The sequence below is a fragment of the Dipteris shenzhenensis genome, chromosome 4 (assembly GCF_047967505.1).
Source record: "Dipteris shenzhenensis isolate YYH24624 ecotype China chromosome 4, Dip_SZ_1.0, whole genome shotgun sequence".
Taxonomy (NCBI): domain Eukaryota; kingdom Viridiplantae; phylum Streptophyta; class Polypodiopsida; order Gleicheniales; family Dipteridaceae; genus Dipteris; species Dipteris shenzhenensis.
In genome coordinates this window covers 16,507,376-16,529,579 of record NC_141599.1, presented here as the reverse complement: position 1 = coordinate 16,529,579, position 22,204 = coordinate 16,507,376, and the positions used below count along the sequence as shown (strand labels likewise).

The following is a 22,204-nucleotide window of genomic DNA, read 5'->3' as shown; positions in this document are numbered from 1 at the left end:
GAGTAACTTGGATTCTTCTCAAGCTAACCTTAATTAGTTATTGGGGGAAAAATGATATTGTCATCATAGTGATTTATTGTTTTTCTTTGTAAAGAAGAAATTATGACTTCACAAATTAAAACCTAAAAGAACAATCATTCAATCATATTTGATATGACATCAAATTGAGAAAAAATTGAATTGTTTTCTTGTATATGCTTGGAAACTTGCAAAACCTTTTCTACAATGGTCCGAGCTATCTCCTTAGTCATAATAAAAATTATTTATACATGTACAACATTTTATAATTTACTTGAACTTTTTTTTTATATTAGACACAAAAACAAGAGTCTTCCCCTACTATGAATTTGTTTTGAAATACTTACATTCACATAATATCCTTGAAAATATATGTTGAGGGGCCTAGAATCACGACATTAAAAAACCTCGTTTTTTACTACATTCTATAGCATGATCATAAATATCACTAAGGCTATTATTGTATCTGAATCCCAAGGAGAGGAGCTTTTTTGAAGAATAAGAATGAGAATGTCCCTCAAGGCTTCCAAACCTGCAAAATAATCGATTAATTAATTTCTCTTTGTGTGTGTGTGTGCGCGCGTGTGTGCGCATGTGCGCATGTGTGTGTCTGCGCTTAACACATGCACATGTTAGTGTGGGGAGGGGGTGCACATACATATGTGTGTGCATGCATTTGGGTGTGTATATGTATGTATGTAGGGAAGGTATGGGCTCAGGGAGGTCATCATATGTAACCCTATCATGTGAGTTCAACAGAAGGTTATTTTTAATTCCTAAATTTAATAAAAAGTAATTTACATAATGGAGTATTTAAAGTAAATTTAAAAAATAATTACAGATTTATAATGAAAAAGGATACATTTTATCAAGAAATTGTTACAGATAAGGGCTTTTATAAATATGCCTCGAACATACGTGATATAGAGGGTTTATACATATTGACCCCCGCAGGGTGGGTGGGTGTGCTAATTATATGAAGATACTCAAAAGCTACAAAATTAAGTTTGAGGAAACTTCATAAATAAGTCATCACACCAAACAATGCTTATCACAAAAAAATTGAAATGTCATAAAGATCACAATCAATGCACTTTGGAAGTGTGTAGAACTTTAGATATGCCAAGATATTAGTATTTGTATTCTAATCAAATTAGAATACATGGATTTTGAATTTAAAAAATGCTATTTTAGAAATTTACAAAAAGAAAAAAATAAAGAGCGTTATCAGTCTGTGCTTTGGTCAAAATTGGGGAAAAGTCTCAATCTTTTCTAATAATGAGAAAAGAATGAGGAAACCCCATGCAACAAGACCAAGGGACCCAAGAGAGTTTATCTTATGAATTGAAATACAAGGTGCATGTTCATAGCCTTTGCAATTCGGGCATAAAGCTCTCCTGAATCTGATGAAAGGCAGGTTTTTGACTTGGCCCTTTTTCCCTCCCAACACTTATTCTTGCTCCATCATCTTGTATTCTATATTTCTCTATTGCATACTTTCCTGTAGTCTCTATGCTATTTTGTTGCTCCATACAATCATTACGTGTTTGGTGGAGGCGTGGCTATCAAGTCAAGGAGTTTGAAAATACTGAGCAAGCCTTCCCTTCTCAAACTATGAATGTGACACTAGAAGTGTTGGCTACACTCTTGTTTGAGCTTGTACAATCAAACATGCACATGGCAAACGTCACGGCTCACCTCACTGCAAATCAAACAACTCAATCTGGACATGATGCTAAGGTTCGTCCAAAGACACTCTAAAAGATGTTTTAACAAAGTTGCAAAGTCACAAACAGTTGACTATGAAGTTGATCTTATAATCATGGAGAAATTGACACACCTTTTGATAAGAATCAACCCAAATATGATCGATTATTTAAAGCTATTCTTCTTGTGGCCGAGGATCGACTCTGTGGTTGCTCAACATACCCAAGATTAGGGTCCGAAAACACTTAACGAGGCACTTCTGGTAGTGCAAAGAATTAAGTTTTCAAAGTCTAAGATCGAGTCAAAGGTTCTACATCTTCCCCCTTTGCTACCAATTCCATCAATGCCTATGCCAATGGACATCGATCATGTCCAAATGCACAAAATTTCCACCGTATACCATACAAGTCGTAGATGACAATAAATAAAGATCGACTATCTGATCTCGCAATTCTAATGGGAGGTCAAGATGTTTCAACTATAATAGATACGGCCATGTACATAAGTATTGCCATTTCCCCCAACACACGCAAAGTGCTTAGATCATGGACATTCCTACAATCAATTCTGATTCATGGGTCTCGGGAAAAGATCCTTTGAAGTTGTGAAGGAGGTACTGACTTCAAAAAATTGACATTCTCATCCGATTGCATTTGTCATGGAAACATTGTTAAATAATAAGCCCCTAATGCTACTTGTCGACTCAATAAGTTCTCTGGTCACATCTCATCACTCTTTTCTTCTTGATCATCAAATTCCACTTTATTCTCTTTCTAGCCAGATCATGTTTGGTGATAATCTGAGCAACATAGACTCGTCTATGGGTGCTACTCTCAAAATTCAAATGGGCGATTCATATTTTTTTGTTCCAAAGACTGTCCTCTTACATCGAATTTCACCTGTGACATTAGGATGTGATTGGCTCCTAAACCAAGAAGCAATTATTGATTTTAAGAGAAAACGATTACATTTGAAACATGGAGTTCATATTCCATGGTTGTATTCTCGGATGCAATATTCCCATATTATTTCATCTACTATTCATGAAGAAATGTATCACCATGCAGAAATCAAGCAAATTGTCTCCAAGTTTCATGATGTATTTGCAGGCCTGCATCTAACTACTATGTCGGCAAAATTATTTCACAAAAATCCTATAGGGAGCTCTCATCCGGTATCAATGGCCCAACGCCGATAAACAATCAAGGAAATACAAGTTTTAAGAAAGCATGTCGAAGAAATGCTATGGAACATCATTTGGCACTCCAACAGATTGTGGGCTTGTGAGCCACACCTATTTTGCATTGACTATTGACCTCTGAAGAAGGTCACAATAAGAGATGAGCACCCATTGCCCCGAATTAATGACATCCTGGATTCCTTGGCATAATTAAATTTCTTTACCATGCTAGATCTTAAAGCTTGGTACTAGCAGATTCTAGTCAAACTCAAGGACCGACCCAAAACCTCTTTTTGAATGCCATTTGGACTCTATCAATTTAATGTTATGCCGTTTGGGCTAAATAACACTTCTGGAATGTTTCAACGCGTCATGAATTTCATATTGCAAGATTTGATAATGCAAGGAAGTGTTAGTCTATTTAAATGACGTGCTGATTCATTAGGCTTCATGGGAAGACCACAAGGAAGTGATTTTACAGGACCTTTAGCACTTTCAAAAGTTCAACCTCAAACTGAATCAGATGCAAATGGGCACAAGCAAGATTGAAATATCTTGGTTTCGTCATTGCAAATGATGACATTCAGTCCTGTTGAGAGTTGTGGTTCCTTGAGCACATAGATTAAAGGACAAAGGTATGTGATAAGGAATGTATTGAAGTAGCCACCCTAAGATGTGGACTACATGATGTGGAGATGTGGATTGAGGATATCCACAAGGAGAGATGTGGATGAGAGGATCCTACATGTGTTGACTATTCGAAGGGCACTCTCTATATAAGAGGCCTATCATGTATTGTTGAGTACAAGAGAGAAATGCACACTCACTCAAGATTCTTTTTATGAGTTGAAGCTAATCTATCTTGGAACCTAATTGACTTGAGATACATGTCATGAGCATTCTCTTCATCATGTCTCCTCATAGGTTCCATCCACCTTAGAGCGCTCCATCGATCCTGAGGCACACATGTTTTCTTATGGTATCAGAGCTTAGGTCTTGCTCATGTTCATCTTCAATTTGAGAGAGCTTAGGTCTTGCTCATGTTCATCTTTAATATGAGATAGCTTAGGTCTTGCTCATGTTCACATCTTCAATTTGAGAGAGAAAGGTTTCTCTAGTTCCTTCAACTAGTTTCAATAACGCTTCACATATTTGCTCCTCAGAAATGTGTCCATCTCCATTCTTGTTGACCATGTTAAAAAAGAAAAAAAAGCTCCAAATGTGAATCAAAATCCTGGTTCATCAACTGCTTCCAGTACTCGTAGAGTTCATTTATGCTGATGCTCCTTCCTGCCTTGTAAGAGCATCGAATAGCGCTCCTACAAACTTCTTTGAGTCTTTCGTCCCTAAGCATTGCTTGAAATATTCTCTGGCCAGAGTCCCTTGCGGAGAGCCTAGGACTCGTTTCTTCCGAGAGGTGTGTGCTTCTAGATGTTAGCTGCAACTTGTGTGCCTAAGGCGTTGACGATCCAAGCATGCTTGAAAAATAAGTGCTTGGAGCTCTTGTGAGAAAGATTTGAGTTCTTGCGAGAACTTCTTGGGCTGAAGCCTAGGAGTCTTGGCATCTTCAGCAACCCTATTGAGTAGCTTCCAATCTACGGTCATCAAAGAACCTTCAACCATGAACTGTACCAACTCCAACGACTCATTCTACAACCCCTCAACGCCTCTAGACAGCTCTTTGATCAGCTTCTTGCAGGCCTCCAAGGGCAAGAGCTGAAGGAGGACAGACATTGCGACTCTACTGTGGCAAGCAAGGTTCTTGGCGGCCTTGACCACTTGAGAGTAGCTATGAAAGCACCCAGGGGAGGTATTGATTGTAGATATCAATGCTCCACTCTCATGTAACTATGTGGGAACCAGCTAACTCTACTTGTAAGCCCCCCATATGAGGAGAAGGCATTTGAGTAGCTCGGTTATCTAGTAGGTCCTGGTTTGGACACGAGATGGGGGCCATGTGAGGCCTAATGGCTGGACGGAGTTGGTACACTGCTAACTAGGCTACATGCAAGTGCGGGAAGGCATCCCATGACTGACCGCACTGAGGGTAGATGGAGCATTTCCTCGGGTAGCCCCCCTCTTGGGTTGTGGGGTCTATTTGGAGTCTCAGATGATCCTGGATGGCTCTGGGCTGAATGGAGTCTGTAGGTTAGTTGCTCTATTTTGTGCACTGGTTCTATCGTGTGGTCGGTGGCCTATTTCGGGACCGACCCCCAGTCGGCCGTTTTGGGCGGACTGGGTCGGTCACCCAATTGGGTTTAACCGACTACGACTGGTGGCTATATAAGAACGAGCCCGTGAAGCCCATTTCATCACTGGCTACAGTAACCCTATTTCCTTATCATCCAGCCTCTGTTCTCTACTGTTTCCAGCACGCCATCAAAGCTTCTTTCACAAGAGCACATGACTAGGAGGCAGTCCCATCTATTGTATCAGTTTTACAGTAGTCAAATTTTTGATTCTCCATACTATCTATTTTTCTCTCTTGCATACGAGATCCTATTATCTGTTGAGCACAGACGTTGTATTGTTTTCTTACATGGTATCAGAGCTTGGACTCTAGCAAGAAGATTTGGTAGTGTGTTTTTGTTTGCGAGCAAATTGTGAGAGATGGCCCAACCCGCAAGACTGAGAATCCCACCGTTCGGCGAAAGTGGAAAGTTGGACAGCTCTAGCTAACCACTCTCGAAGTTTAAGATGAAGACCATATCCTAAGCGCATACGAGCTTTGGGACACTGCTACTGGGGTGGATGTGAAGCCGGTTGCGAGGCCAGATCCAGCGAATGTAGGACAACAGATAGTACCAACTACGGATGAGATTCTTGCATGGACAAGAAGAAATGCAGATGTGCTGTGTTCTATTGTCTGCGGTGTAAGTGACTCTGTCATGGCGTTAATTCAACATGTCACCACAGCGGAGGAGGCATGGACGGTCTTGAAAAATCGGTACGAGACCACAAATCAGACACAGATTCAGAATCTAGACTCAACTCGCGAACGAGAAACTGTCTGATTCTGAAGCGGCAAAAAAGTTCATAACTACGGTGAAGAATCTACGCGATCAGATGACTACGATTGGCATCACCATCACTAGCAAGAATCTAGCATGAAGGTGCATACGGATTCTCCCACCAAAGTACGATGGTCTTGTTACAACGCTAAATACGCAGAACAGAAATCCGCCCCTCAACTTTGAGGATTTCAGCACAATGCTTCTGGAGGAGGAGATGCGTCAAAAGACGAGGACTGGAGAAGATTCGGCTTTCTACACTAGATCAAAGAAAGGTAAGGGTAAGGACTCTAGTAACCCATCTTCTTCTAATGATAAAAACAGAAAGAAGAAGATTAAGTGCTTCTATTGCAACAAGGCAGAGCACAAGTAGAATGAGTGCCGAAAGAAGATTGCAGATGAGAAGAACGGAGTAAAGAAAGAGTCCACCAACAATGCACAAGCAGTACCAGTAGAGCTGTTCGTAGCAATTGAGGAGATTTGCACGGAGGCACTTCATGTACCCGAAGATGAACCTTGGATTATTGATAGTGGTGCATCACGCCACATGACCAGTCAGAAGGATTGGTATACCTCTCTACAGCCGGTAGGGAATGACATCCTGGTAGCAGTCGGCAATGATGGAAAATGTCAAGCAAAAGAAAAAGGTACAATTGCTCTCAAGCCAGAGGGAGTTGTAAAATAGTTGTCCGATGTTCTTTATGTGCTAGATATTAAGAGGAACTTGTTGTCCATTTCTGCAATCACGAATCGGGACCTCAAAGTTCAATTCGATAAGAATGGCGTACAGATTTTGGATCTTCAAGGGAAGGTCATTGGTAAAGGTACACGGCGCAACAACATCTACGAACTCTCAACTTTCAGTGCTCGAGCCGATGTGAAGAACACTAAGCTGTGGCATGAGAGGTTTGGTCATCTAAACCTTAGTTCTTTAAAGGAGATGCATAAAAGTGGAATGATTGCAGACCTACTAGAAATTCCAGATCTGCCCGATATATGTGAATCTTGCATGATGGGCAAGCAGCATCGGTAGCCCTTTCCTAAAGAGGCCAGTAGGGCAAAGACTCCTCTAGAGCTCGTTCACACGGACCTCTGCAGAAAGATGGAGACAGAAGCTTTGGGTGGCTCCTACTACTTCATGACGCTGATCGACGACTACAGTAGAAGGATATGGATATACTTCTTGAAGACTAAAGATGAGGCTTTTAGTAAGTTCAAAGAATGGCATGTAATGGTCGAGAAAGAATCGGGGAGGAAGGTGAAGAAGTTGAGATCAGACAGAGGTGGAGAGTTCACATCAAGTGAATTCAAAAGTTACTGCAAAAGTCACAAGATCAAGAGGCGAAAACCCCCGCCACATACCTCACGGCAAAATGGAGTAGCAGAACGCAAGATGCATGTCATCTGCGAAATGGGCAGGAGTATGATGAAAGGGAAAGCTTTGCCAAAGACTTTCTAGGCTAAAGCATGTAACACAGCAGTTTACATTTTGAATCGTAGCTACACAAAGGCTGTGAACGGGATGACTCCACTGTAGGCCTTTTCTGGTAAGAAACCTTCAGCTGCACATTTCAGAGTTTTTGGATGTGACTGTTTTGTGCATGTCCCTGATGCTAATAGGACCAAATGGGAACCGAAGAGCCGGAAGTGTATTTTCTTGGGCTACAGTGAAGAGGCGAAGGGTTACCGTCTCTATAACCCTGTTACCAAGAAGGTAATAGTAAGTCGCGATGTGGTCTTCTCAGAATAGCCGCATCAATTGGAGGAGGATGCTTCCTTCCCAGACAACGAGGACTAGGATATCCATCCAGTACAACCACCAACAGTAGACCGAACTCCCCCAACGGTGCTTGGGAGGATTCAAGATAAAGAAGAGGAAGAAGAGCCTACAGAACCACAATGGCAATGGCCATTCCCGAAGTGGGTAAAGCAGCTTTTGGACGGCAGAGAACCTCCAGCCATTGAGGAGGAACCATCCGAACACCGCCGGTCCAAGAGATTAGAGGAGCAAAGAAGGGCGTAGGAACACTTGGTCAACTACGCTTTGATGACAGAGGTGATCTGTGCTGATGAACCCAAGTGTCTTGAAGAGGCACAAGGTGATGATAGGTGGATGGAGGCTATGCAGTCGGAGTATAGCTCCATAATGAAGAACAACACTTGGGACCTTGTGGATCGTCCACCGAAACGCAAGGTAATCGGCACCAAGTGGGTGTACAAGACCAAGTACAAGTCCGACGGCATGTTGGATAAGTACAAGGCTGGGCTCGTGGCAAAAGGATTTGCACAGGTACATTGTTTTGATTATCAAGATACTTTTGCTCCCACAGCTCGACTAACCACAATTCGCAGTATTTTGGCTTTAGCTGCCCAGGGAAGTTGGCCTGTGTTTCAGATGGATGTAAAATTTGCCTTTCTAAATGGAGATCTCAAGGAGGAGGTATATGTGGAACAACCACCAGGTTTTGAGATCCCCGGTTCAAAAGGTAAAGTCTATAAACTAAAGAAGGCACTTTACGGGCTGAAACAAGCCCCACGAGCATGGTACCAGCGAATTGATGCCTACTTTCTGCTAAACGGGTTCAGGAGGAGCCCATCTGCTGATGCAAATTTGTATATCTTCAGAGAAGGAGGCAAGTGTATGATCGTGGTCCTTTATGTAGACGACGTTGTCATAACAGTGAACCATGAAGAGAAGATCTCGCAGACAAAGCATTTGCTAGGAAGAGAGTTTGAAATGACAGACCTTGAACTGATGCATTTCTGTTTAGGGATTGAAGTTTGGCAAGAGCCAAAACAGATCTTCATCTCACAACTGAAGTATGCTGGGGAGATACTGAAGGCATTTGGCATGGTTGAGTGCAAGACAGTTGGTACCCCTATGGAGGTTGACGTGAAGCTATCAAACGAGGATTCATCACCACTGGTGGATGAAGCGAAGTACAGAAGGCTTGTGGGTAGTTTGATTTACTTGTGCAACACGCGGCCGGACATTAGCTTTGCGACTAGTGTACTAAGTAGGTTTTGCAATAAGTCCCGGGAGAACCATTGGAGGGCAGGGATGCGAGTGCTGAAATACATCAAAGGCACACTTGATTATGGCATCACCTACACCAAGGGCAACATCTTGACCAGATTCTGTGACTCGGATTGGGCAGGATGCATGGACAGTAGGAGATCAGTGACAGGTTACTGTTTCTCACTTGGATCTAGAGCTGTGTCATGGGCTAGCAAGAAGCAACCCACAATTGTCTTTCTTCTATCGAGGCTGAGTACAAATTAGCATGCTTTGCTTCTTGTGAGGCAGTGTGGTTGAGGAGGATTTTAGGGGACATGGGTCCAGTGTAGAACAAGCCTACGCAGTTATCATGTGACAATCGGAGTTGCATGGTGATTGCAAAGAACCTTGTGTTCCACGCTCGCACAAAACACATTGAGATTCAACATCACTTTGTACGTGAGCTCATCATGGATGGAGAGGTCAACTTGGTGTACTGTTCGACTATAGAGGATGCTGCGGATATCTTCACGAAGGCTCTTGGAAGAGACTTGCTGGAGAGGCATCTTCATCGACTTGGCATTGGCCCGAAAAAGTAAGTTCACTTGCGAGTGGACATTGAGGGGGGGTGTTAGATATCAATGCTCCACTCTCATGTAACTACACGGGAACCAACTAATTCTACTTGTAAGCCCCCCATATGAGGAGAAGGCATTTGAGTAGCACGGTTATCCAGTAGGTCCTGGTTTGGACACGAGATGGGGGCCATGTGTGGCCTGATGGCTGGACGGAGTTGGTACACTGCCAACTAGGCTACATGCAAGTGCGGGAAGGCATCCCATGACTGACCGCACTGAGGGTAGATGGAGCATTTCTCAGGGCAGTCCACTCTCGGGTTGCGGGGCTTGTTTGGAGCCTCAGATGATCTCGAATGGCTCTGGGCCGAACAGACACCATAGGTAAGTTGCTCTATTTTGCGCACCGGTTCTATCATGTGGTCGGTGGCCTATTTCGGGACTGACCCCCAGTCAGCCATTTTGGGCGGATTGGGTCGGTCACCCAATTGGGTCTAACCAACTATGACTGGTGGTTATATAAGAGCGAGCCCGTGAAGCCCATTTCATCATTGGCTACAGCAACCCTATTTCGTTAGCATCCAGCCTCCGTCCTCTACTATTTCCAACACACCATCGAAGCTTCTTTCACAAGAGCGCACGGCTGGGAGGCAGCACCATCTATTGTATCAGTTTTATAGTAATCAAATTTTTGATTCTCCATACTATCTGTTTTTCTCTCTTGCGTACGAGATCCTGTTATCTGTTGAGCACAGACGTATGGTTTTCTTAAAATTGACATGTCAAAGCCACACTTGACCACCTTAAGTAGCAATGCATGCACTAAGGGGAGGTGATGGAATGTAACTCACATCTGACCACCTTGCAGTAGCCAAAGGATCATGGCACCAAGGGGAGGTGTTGAGAGTTGTGGTGCCATGAGCACATAGATTAAAGGGCAAAGGTATGTGATAAGGAATGTATTAAAGTAGCCACCCTAAGATGTGGACTACATGATGTGGAGATGTGGATTGAGGATATCCACAAGGAGAGATGTGGAATAGAGGATCCTACATGTGCTGACTATTCAAAGGGCACTCTCTATATAAGAGGCCTATCATGTATTGTTGAGTACAAGAGAGAAATGCACACTCACTCAAGATTTTGTTTTTGAGTCCAAGCCAATCTATCTTGGAACCTAATTGACTTGAGATACATGTCATGAGCATTCTCTTCATCATGTCTCCACATAGGTTCCATCCACCTTAGAGCGCTCCATCGATCGTGAGGCACACATGTTTTCTTATGGTATCAGAGCTTAGGTCTTGCTCATGTTCATCTTCAATTTGAGAGAGCTTAGGTCTTGCTCATGTTCATCTTCAATATGAGAGAGCTTAGGTCTTGCTCATGTTCACATCTTCAATTTGAGAGAGAAAGGTTTCTCTAGTTCCTTCAATTAGTTTCAATTACGCTTCACATATTCGCTCCTCAGAAATGTGTCCATCTCCATTCTTGTTGACCATGTTAAAAAAGAAAAAAAAGTTCCAAATGTGAATCAAAATCCTGGTTCATCAACTGCTTCCAGTACTCGTAGAGTTCATCCATGCTGATGCTCCTTCCTGCCTTGTAAGAGCATCGAATAGCGCTCCTACAAACTTCTTTGAGTCTTTCATCCCTAAGCATTGCCTGAAATATTCTCTGGCCAGAGTCCCTTGCAGAGAGCCTAGGACTCGTTTCTTCCGAGAGGTGTGTGCTTCTGGATGTTAGCTGCAACTTGTGTGCCTAAGACGTTGGCATGCTTGAAAAATAAGTGCTTTAACTCGGATTGGAGCTCTTGTGAGAAAGATTTGAGTTCTTGTGAGAACTTCTTGGGCTGAAGCCTAGGAGTCTTGGCATCTTCAGCAACCCTCTTGAGTAGCTTCCAATCTACGGTCATCAAAGAACCTTCAACCATTAACTGTACCAAATCCAACGACTCATTCTACAACCCCTCAACGCCTCTAGACAGCACTTCAATCAGCTTCTTGCAGGCCTCCAAGGGCAAGAGCCGAAGGAGGACAAACATTGCGACTCTATTGTGGCAAGCAAGGTTCCTGGTGGTCTTGACCACTTGAGAGTAGCTATGAAAAACCCTAGGGGAGGTATTGATTGTAGATATCAATGCTCCACTCTCATGTAACTATGTGGGAACCAGCTAACTGTACTTGTAAGCCCCCCATATGAGGAGAAGGCATTTGAGTAGCTCGGTTATCCGGTAGGTCCTGGTTTGGACATGAGATGGGGGCCATGTGAGGCCTAATGGCTGGACGGAGTTGGTACACTGCTAACTAGGCTACATGCAAGTGGGGGAAGGCATCCCATGACTGACCGCACTGAGGGTAGATGGAGCATTTCCTGGGGCAGCCCCCCTCTTGGGTTGTGGGGTCTATTTGGAGCCTCAGATGATCCTGGATGGCTCTGGGCCGAATGGAGTCTGTAGGTTAGTTGCTCTATTTTGTGCACCGGTTCTATCGTGTGGTCGGTGGCCTATTTCGAGACCGACCCCCAGTCGGCCGTTTTGGGCGGACTGGGTCGGTCACCCGATTGGGTTTAACCGACTACGACTGGTGGCTATATAAGAACGAGCCCGTGAAGCCCATTTCATCACTGGCTACAGTAACCCTATTTCCTTAGCATCCAACCTCCGTTCTCTACTGTTTCCAGCATGCCATCAAAGCTTCTTTCACAAGAGCACACGGCTAGGAGGCAGCGCCATATATTGTATCAGTTTTACAGTAATCAAATTTTTGATTCTCCATACTATCTGTTTTTCTCTCTTGCATACGAGATCCTATTATCTGTTGAGCACAGAAGTTGTATTGTTTTCTTACATGGTATTAGAGCTGGGACTCTAGCAAGAAGATTTGGTAGTGTGTTTTTGTTTGTGAGCAAATTGTGAGAGATGGCCCAACCCGCAAGACTGAGAATCCCATCGTTCGGTGAAAGTGGAAAGTTGGACAGCTCTAGCTAACCACTATCGAAGTTTAAGATGAAGACCATCCTAAGCGCATACGAGCTTTGGGACACTGCTACTGGGGTGGATGTGAAGCCGGTTGCGAGGCCGGATCCAACCAATGTAGGAAAACAGATAGTACCAACTACGGATGAGATTCTTGCGTGGACAAGAAGAAATGCAGATGTGCTATGTTCTATTGTTTGCGGTGTAAGTGACTCTGTCATGGCATTAATTCAACATGTCACCACAGCGGAGGAGGCCTGGACGGTCTTGAAAAATCGGTACGAGACCACAAATCAGACACAGATTCAGAATCTGGACTCAACTCGCAAATGAGAAACTGTCTGAGTTTGAAGCGGCGAAAAAGTTCATCACTACGGTGAAGAATCTACGCGATCAGATGACTACGATTGGCATCACCATCACCAGCGAGAATCTAGCACAAAGGTGCATACGGATTCTCCCACCAAAGTATGATGGTCTTGTTACAACACTAAATACGCAGAACAGAAAGCCGCCCCTCAACTTTGAGGATTTCAGCGCAATGCTTCTGCAGGAGGAGATGCGTCAAAAGACGAGGACTGGAGAAGATTCGGCTTTCTACACTGGATCAAAGAAAGGTAAGGGTAAGGACTCTAGTAACCCATCTTCTTATAATGATAAAAAGAGAAAGAAGAAGATCAAGTGCTTCTATTGCAACAAGGCAGGGCACAAGCAGAATGAGTGCCGAAAGAAGATTGCAGATGAGAAGAATAGAGTAAAGAAAGAGTCCAGCAACAATGCACAAGCAGTACCAGTAGAGCTATTCGCAGCAATTCAGGAGATTTGCATGGAGGCACTTCATGTATCCGCAGATGAACCTTGGATTATTGACAGTGGTGCATCACGCCACATGACCAGTCAGAAGGATTGGTATACCTCTCTACAGCCGGTAGGGAATGACATCCTGGTAGCAGTCCGCAATGATGGAAAATGTCCAGCAAAAGGAAAAGGTACAATTGCTCTCAAGCCAGAGGGAGTTGTAAAACAGTTGTCCGATGTTCTTTATGTGCCAGATATTAAGAGGAACTTGTTGTCCATTTCTGCGATCACGGATCGGGACCTCAAAGTTCAATTCGATAAGAATGGCGCACAGATTTTGGATCTTCAAGGGAAGGTCATTGGTAAAGGTACACGGCACAACAACATCTACGAACTCTCAACTTTCAGTGCTCGAGCCGATGTGACGAACACTAAGCTGTGGCATGAGAGGTTTGGTCATCTAAACCTTAGTTCTTTAAAGGAGATGCATAAAAGTGGAATGATTGCAGACCTACCAGAAATTACAGATCTGCCCGATATATGTGAAGCTTGCACGATGGGCAAGCAGCATCGGTAGCCCTTTCCTAAAGAGGCCAACAGGGCAAAGACTCCTCTAGAGCTCGTTCACACGGACCTCTGCAGAAAGATGGAGACAGAAGCTTTGGGTGGCTCCTACTACTTCATGATGCTGATCGATGACTACAGTAGAAGGATATGGATATACTTCTTGAAGACTAAAGATGAGGCTTTTAGTAAGTTCAAAGAATGGCATGTAATGGTTGAGAAAGAATCGGGAAGGAAGGTGAAGAAGTTGAGATCAGACAGAGGTGGAGAGTTCACATCAAGTGAATTCGAAAGTTATTGCAAAAGTCACAAGATCAAGAGGCGGAAACCCCCGCCACATACCTCACGGCAAAATGGAGTAGCAGAACGCAAGATGCGCGTCATCTGCGAAATGGGCAGGAGTATGATGAAAGGGAAATATTTGCCAAAGACTTTCTGGGCTGAAGCATGTAACACAGCAGTTTACATTTTGAATCATAGCTACACAAAGGCTGTGAACGGGATGACTCCACTGTAGGCCTTTTCTGGTAAGAAACCTTCAGCTGCACATTTTAGAGTTTTTGGATGTGCCTGTTTTGTGCATGTCCCTGATGCTAACAGGACCAAATGGGAACCGAAGAGCCAGAAGTGTATTTTCTTGGGCTACAGTGAAGAGGCGAAGGGTTACCGTCTCTATAACCCTGTTATCAAGAAGGTAATAGTAAGTCGCGATGTGGTCTTCTCAGAATAGCCGCATCAATTGGAGGAGGATGCTTCCTTCCCAGACAACCAGGACTAGGATATCCATCCAGTACAACCACCAACAGTAGACCGAACTCCCCCAACGGTGCTTGGGAGGATTCAAGATAAAGAAGAGGAAGAAGAGCCTACAGAACCACAATGGAAATGGCCATTCCCGAAGTGGGTAAAGCAGCTTTTGGACGGCAGAGAACCTCCAGCCATTGAGGAGGAACCATCCGAACACTGCCGGTCCAAGAGATTAGAGGAGCAAAGAAGGGCGTAGGAACACTTGGTCAACTACGCTTTGATGACAGAGGTGATCTGTGCTGATGAACCCAAGTGTCTTGAAGAGGCACAAGGTGATGATAGGTGGATGGAGGCTATGCAGTCGGAGTATAGCTCCATAATGAAGAACAACACTTGGGACCTTGTGGATCGTCCACCGAAACGCAAGGTAATCAGCACCAAGTGGGTGTACAAGACCAAGTACAAGTCCGACGGCATGTTGGATAAGTACAAGGCTCGGCTCGTGGCAAAAGGATTTGCACAGGTACATTGTTTTGATTATCAAGATACTTTTGCTCCCACAGCTCGACTAACCACAATTCACAGTATTTTGGCTTTAGCTACCCAGGGAAGTTGGCCCGTGTTTCAGATGGATGTAAAATCTTCCTTTCTAAATGGAGATCTCAAGGAGGAGGTATACGTGGAACAACCACCAGGTTTTGAGATCCTCGGTTCAGAAGGTAAAGTCTGTAAACTAAAGAAGGCACTTTACGGGCTGAAACAGGCCCCACGAGCATGGTACCAGCGAATTGATGCCTACTTTCTGCTAAACGGGTTCAGGAGGAGCCCATCTGATGCAAATTTGTATATCTTCAGAGAAGGAGGCAAGTGTATGATCGTGGTCCTTTATGTGGACGACATTGTCATAACAGTGAACCATGAAGAGAAGATCTCGCAGACAAAGCATTTGCTAGAAAGAGAGTTTGAAATGACAGACCTTGAACTGATGCATTTCTATTTAGGGATTGAAGTTTGGCAAGAGCCAAAACAGATCTTCATCTCACAACTGAAGTATGCTGGGGAGATACTGAAGGCATTTGGCATGGTTGAGTGCAAGACAGTTGGTACCCCTATGGAGGTTCACGTGAAGCTATCAAACGAGGATTCATCACCACTGGTGGACGAAGCGAAGTATAGAAGGCTTGTGGGCAGTTTGATTTACTTGTGCAACACGCGGCCGAACATCAGCTTTGCGACTAGTGTACTAAGCAGGTTTTCCAATAAGCCCCGGGAGAACCATTGGAGGGCAGGGATGCGAGTGCTGAAATACATCAATTATGGCATCACCTACACCAAGGGCAGCATCTTGACCAGATTCTGTGACTCGGATTGGGTAGGATGCATGGACAGTAGGAGATCAGTGACAGGCTACTGTTTCTCACTTGGATCTAGAGCTGTGTCATGGGCTAGCAAGAAGCAACCCACAATTGCTCTTTCTTCTATTGAGGCTGAGTACAAATTAGCATGCTTTGCTTCTTGTGAGGCAGTGTGGTTGAGGAGGATTTTAGGGGACATGGGTCCAGTGCAGAACAAGCCTACGTAGTTATCATGTGACAATCGGAGTTGCATGGTGATTGCAAAGAACCTTGTGTTCCACGCTCGCACAAAACACAATGATATTCAACATCACTTTGTACGCGAGCTCATCATGGATGGAGAGGTCAGCTTGGTGTACTGTTCGACTATAGAGGATGCTGCGGATATCTTCACGAAGGCTCTTGGAAGAGACTTGCTAGAGAGGCATCTTCATCGACTTGGCATTGGCCCGAAAAAGTCAGTTCACTTGCGAGTGGACATTGAGGGGGGGTGTTAGATATCAATGCTTCACTCTGATGTAACTATGCGGGAACCAGCTAATTCTACTTGTAAGCCCCCCATATGAGGAGAAGGCATTTGAGTAGCACGGTTATCCAGTAGGTCTTGGTTTGGACACGAGATGGGGGCCATGTGTGGCCTGATGGCTGGACGGAGTTGGTACACTGCCAACTAGGCTACATGCAAGTGCGGGAAGGCATCCCATGACTGACCGCACTGAGGGTAGATGGAGCATTTCTCAGGGCAGTCCACTCTCGAGTTGCGGGGCTTGTTTGGAGCCTCAGATGATCTCGGATGGCTCTGGGCTGAACAGACACCATAGGTAAGTTGCTCTATTTTGCGCACCGGTTCTATCGTGTGGTAGGTGGCCTATTTCGGGACTGACCCCCAGTGGGCCATTTTGGGCGGACTGGGTCGGTCAGCCAATTGGGTCTAACCGACTATGACTGGTGGCTATATAAGAGCGAGCGCGTGAAGCCCATTTCATCATTGGCTATAGCAACCCTATTTCCTTAGCATCCAGCCTCCGTCCTCTACTATTTCCAACACACCATCGAAGCTTCTTTCACAAGAGCGCACGGCTGGGAGGCAGCACCATCTATTGTATCAGTTTTATAGTAATCAAATTTTTGATTCTCCATACTATCTGTTTTTCTCTTTTGCGTACGAGATCCTATTATCTGTTGAGCACAGACGTTGTATTGTTTTCTTAAAATTGACATGTCAAAGCCACACTTGACCACCTTAAGTAGCAATGCATGCACTAAGGGGAGGTGATGGAATGTAACTCACATCTAACCACCTTGCAGTAGCCAAAGGATCATGGCACCAAGGGGAGGTGTTGAGAGTTGTGGTGCCATGAGCACATAGATTAAAGGGCAAAGGTATGTGATAAGGAATGTATTAAAGTAGCCACCCTAAGATGTGGACTACATGATGTGGAGATGTGGATTGAGGATATCCACAAGGAGAGATGTGGAATAGAGGATCCTACATGTGCTGACTATTCAAAGGGCACTCTCTATATAAGAGGCCTGTCATGTATTGTTGAGTACAAGAGAGAAATGCACACTCACTCAAGATTTTGTTTTTGAGTCCAAGCTAATCTATCTTGGAACCTAATTGACTTGAGATACATGTCATGAGCATTCTCTTCATCATGTCTCCACATAGGTTCCATCCACCTTAGAGCGCTCCATCGATCCTGAGGAACACATGTTTTCTTAGGCCAGACCCAGCAAAAGTAAAAGGGCTATAGAACTTTTCGGCTCCACTTAACATCAAGCAGAGTTGCAAAGATTCCTAAGAATGGTCGGGTTTAGCTCATGATTCATGCCAAAATTGTCATTGTTGCTAGCACCCCTACAAAATCTCATGCAAAAGAATGTTAAATTTTTTTGGGATGCTAACTGTCAAGAAGCATTTATCAAAATTAAGAATGTCCTTAGAAGGAAAATGCATTGCTTTGATATCCAGATTTCTCCAAGCAGTTTTTGATTCACACAGATGTGTCGGGCGAGGGATTGGGTGCAGTATTACTTCAATTTGATGACCAAGAAAATTTGTGAACAATCATTTATCTCAATAGATCTCTGAGTCTTTAGGGAAAAAATTTTGCTACCATAGAGCCTGAATGCCTCTACTAGCAGTGGTATGGGTGATTCATAAGCTACACCCATATGTTCACAGAATTGAATTTCATGTTCAAACATATCATGCCGCCTTGACTAGTCTCACGAAGAAAAAACTACTCCAAGGAAAAATGGCTAGATGGGTCTTGTTGCTACAATATTACAATTTTTCTATTGCTTATAGACCCGGTAAGCTAAATCAAGTCGCTAACGCTCTCTTCGGTTCTCATACATGTTCAACACAAGAAACTATGGGCCAACACAATCCTACACCTCAAGTAGCTTCATGCACACCCCTTCCATTTCATCAGGCTTCCTTGCATCTGCCCACCATTGATGAATTAAAGATAGTTCAGCCACTAGATCCAGAAGCCATTGACATTCTCGACAAATTACAATCTGGAAGGGCTTCACTGCATTTTCACATGATAGATGGATTGCTTTATTACAACAAGGCACCTTTTCAGTCACGAGTTTTTGTTCCTACTAAACAGTGTCAGAATCAGTATTTGCATGCATTCCATACTGGGATGTTTGGAGGGCATCTCGGGTTTCTCAAGGTGTTGACCAAAATCCAGACACGATTCTTCTAGCCAAAGCTAAGAAATAGCCTTCATAATTACCTACAATCTTGTGCTGTTTGCTAGTCATTCAAGTCCCCAAATTTGAAACCTTCGGGCAATATGAAATCCATATCTGTGTCCTGACCTTTTGAGTTGGTCGCTTATGACCTAATGAGCCCATTTTCAAATTTTGCAAACGAAAATAAATATGTGATTTTGTTTACGGATTATCTTAGTCATTGGGCAATCATGCAACCTTTGAAGAATGCATGTGTAGGAGAAGTTGTTGAATTCCTCCTTCACAATTTGATCTTGCTGCATGGATGTCCAGAGCAAATACTGTCGGATCAGGGAAAAACTTTCAAATATGAAGTTGTTCACATTTTGGCTGACACGCTTAATGTGTTACAACAATTTGCAAGCTCCGATCACCCCGACTGTAACGGGCTCACAGAAAGGTTGAATCAAACAATCAAACTAATGATGGCCATGTATGTTAATTCTAATCACAGAGAATGGGACGTTGCACTTCCCCTTGTGAGGCCTTGAATGGTAGCCCGCCAAAATTTCCTCGAGAGATAGGCTTCATTGAAAAAGATCAAATAAAGCACGTCAATGGGCTGATTATCTCCAAGATTCATTGTCATTCCTTTGCCAAAATGCTGCATAATATCTTCAACGTGCTCAAGGGAAGCAAAATAAATTATTGATAGTCGTCATCAACCAACTAGCTTTTCAAATATGAAGTTGTTCACATTTTGGCTGACACGCTTAATGTGTTACAACAATTTGCAAGCTCCGATCACCCCGACTGTAACGGGCTCACAGAAAGGTTGAATCAAACAATCAAACTAATGATGGCCATGTATGTTAATTCTAATCACAGAGAATGGGACGTTGCACTTCCCCTTGTGAGGCCTTGAATGGTAGCCCGCCAAAATTTCCTCGAGAGATAGGCTTCATTGAAAAAGATCAAATAAAGCACGTCAATGGGCTGATTATCTCCAAGATTCATTGTCATTCCTTTGCCAAAATGCTGCATAATATCTTCAACGTGCTCAAGGGAAGCAAAATAAATTATTGATAGTCGTCATCAACCAACTAGCTTTTCAAATGTAGATCTGGTAATGCTGAATTACCCAACTAGAAATAAAAGACTGGGAGAGAAGCTACTTGCAACATGGATAGGGTCCTCCGCTCAGTGGGTAGTACGACCTATGAACTACTACGGTGCAGCCACGATCATCGTCAACGAAACATCACTGCGCATTTTTGTAGAATTAAACCTTTCCATGCTCATTCCGTTTTTGGCCTACCACTTGTCACGGAAACCTAATTGATGGCGGTCTAGCTTGGACAAGCGAAAGTAATTTCAAATCCATTTTTCGTCCCCGTCTCTAATTTCCATGTTCCCTCTTTCTCTTTTTCTATTTCACCTCCCCTCACTCTCTCCTCTCTCTTCTCCATGGTGCCAAGCTGAGCATATGAGCAGGCCTTATAAATGCTTTATGAGCATTCATCTTGTTTCGTTAGGGGGGAAGACATGACGACTTAGCAGTCCATGCATTGTCCACGTAATTGAGCTGAGCTGGGGCTGGTTTTCTTGGCCCGATTAATTCAAGCATAAAGCTCTCCTAAATCGGACGTGAAAGGCAGTTTTGTCTAACACTTGTTCTTGCTCTATCATCTTGTATTCTCTCTTTCTATGTCGCGTCGTAGTCTCTACACTGTTCTGCCGCTCCATACGATCGTTACAATATAAACAGATCAGTCAAAAAGAAAGCGTACTCCGTTACGACTGGAAGCTCAGGATGGCGTTGTTTCAACATTTGCGCAACCTCGTCGATGAAGGCGTCTTCTGCACAACATATGTACCGCCCTTGTGCCGCAGGAGTCTCATACAGAAAAATGTGCGCCCTCGCCAGATCGTCCACGTCCACATACGAGTTCCTCCTCATGTAAGCGAAATGTTGCGATTCACCTGAAAATCAATGTCCAGGTTCGCATGCCTAATGTGTCACAATGCTATTTGCTGAGTTGGCATTCAAACAAACTCAGATGTAGTCGGCTGAGCATCGATAAACCGATTACTTGTAGGAGAAAGTGCACCTGTCACGATCGCCAGAGCAGTACGCACGCTGTTCGGGAATTCCGGTGTCAAGAAAGAGCCCACCACCAGCGAAGGTGCAATGCTCACGAAATCGATGCCGTTTTGCTTCGCAAACTCGAAAGCTGCTTGCTCCGCCAATGTTTTTGAAACTATGTATGGCTGGAAAGCAAGATGTGGCTGTGAGATTCGTGAGGACGAAGCTTGGACAGAGATCGAGGGGAATGTTCAGTCGGAATGGACACATAGAAACATACCCACATCGGGATTTTGGCCTCCTTGCAGAATGCTACAGATGTCCACGAAGATTCGTCAAAAGTAAAGTCGGAAGGAACTCTATTTCCCCCTCCAGCGACCGCAGCAATCGACGACGTGTATACTACACGCCTTACAGACGGCGATTTTGCGCATGCTTTGAGCACATTAATAGTTCCTTGAACCGCCGGCTGAATGACCTCTCTCTGTGCAACGGAGCAGTATCGTCATCATCGGATAGAATCCATTCTGGGTGCTAAAAGACATGAAACGATTGCTGTTGCAGAAGGGGGGCTCACCTCGGGATCATCCGATTGAAAGACTATCGGGCTCGCAACATGAAAGACTCCCTCGCATCCGTCCACAGCTGCGACGAAGTCGTTCTCCTCTAGAAGATCTCCTTTCACAATTTTCAGCCTCTCCCCAGCTCCAGGCAGAGCCCGCAGATGGGAAGTCTTGGCTGCGTTTTCTGCAAAATCGACGACTGCTTCGTTAACGAAGGCATCCATTTTGATTCTTCTAGCATCATCAGAAAAATGGTTCCGGAACTACGAGTTCTTCAACCTGGATCGCGGACAGTTGCGCGCACTTTGTATCCATCCTCGAGCAGCTGCATCACCAACCAAGACGCACAGAAACCTGAAGCACCCGTGACGCACACGGTGCATCTCGTCGACGTTTGAGGGGCATCCGCAGAAGCCATATCTCTCTCTCTCTCCTTATCGAGTGGTGCCTATATCATATATGTTGCGATATAAAAGGTTTTTTCTTCTTCAGCGCAAGTAGATGGAGCAATTTCAACAACCGCTAGGAAGCGCAAGTTACATGGAGACATTTCAACAACCGCAATTGAAATTTGAGTGAGACTGACAATCAAGGACGCCTAGCACTGCTGTGCTTCGCGCTCATCTACTGTCCTCAGGAAATCTAACTCACAAAGGGGAAAATGATGCCTGATCTCTGTCTGTGTAAATGAATCACGCTACACTTTTCCGTGTAAAAATTGAAGGGAATCTTTGGCCTGCCCGAGAGGTTTGTCTTCAGAAATCGATTTATTATTATTATTATTATTAGCACTGAGCTATAGCAACTCGCCAACTAGCCATGTTCCCGTCTAAAGTGGCCTTTCTATGTTTGAATTCGTGTTCTCACATCATCCCCTTTGGGATTTTCCTGCACTCACGCGCATCCAATCAGCTCTACTAGAGGTCCGAGGATT

The 22,204-nt window shown here is 44.1% G+C and overlaps 1 protein-coding gene across 1 annotated transcript; it reads right to left on the bottom strand.

Annotated features, from left to right (window-relative positions):
* Positions 1 to 279: 279 nt before the first annotated feature.
* On the bottom strand, positions 280 to 21,864 carry LOC147902520 (dihydroflavonol 4-reductase-like). The gene is made up of 6 exons (XM_087373153.1): positions 21,550 to 21,864; positions 21,285 to 21,454; positions 20,988 to 21,191; positions 20,733 to 20,892; positions 20,412 to 20,604; positions 280 to 550 (listed from the first exon to the last, which is right to left on the bottom strand). Exons 1-6 carry the CDS (start codon positions 21,686 to 21,688, stop codon positions 409 to 411), a joined length of 1,008 nt encoding a protein of 335 aa, XP_087229279.1. The 5' UTR covers positions 21,689 to 21,864; the 3' UTR covers positions 280 to 408.
* Between the last annotated feature and the right edge of the window lie 340 nt (positions 21,865 to 22,204).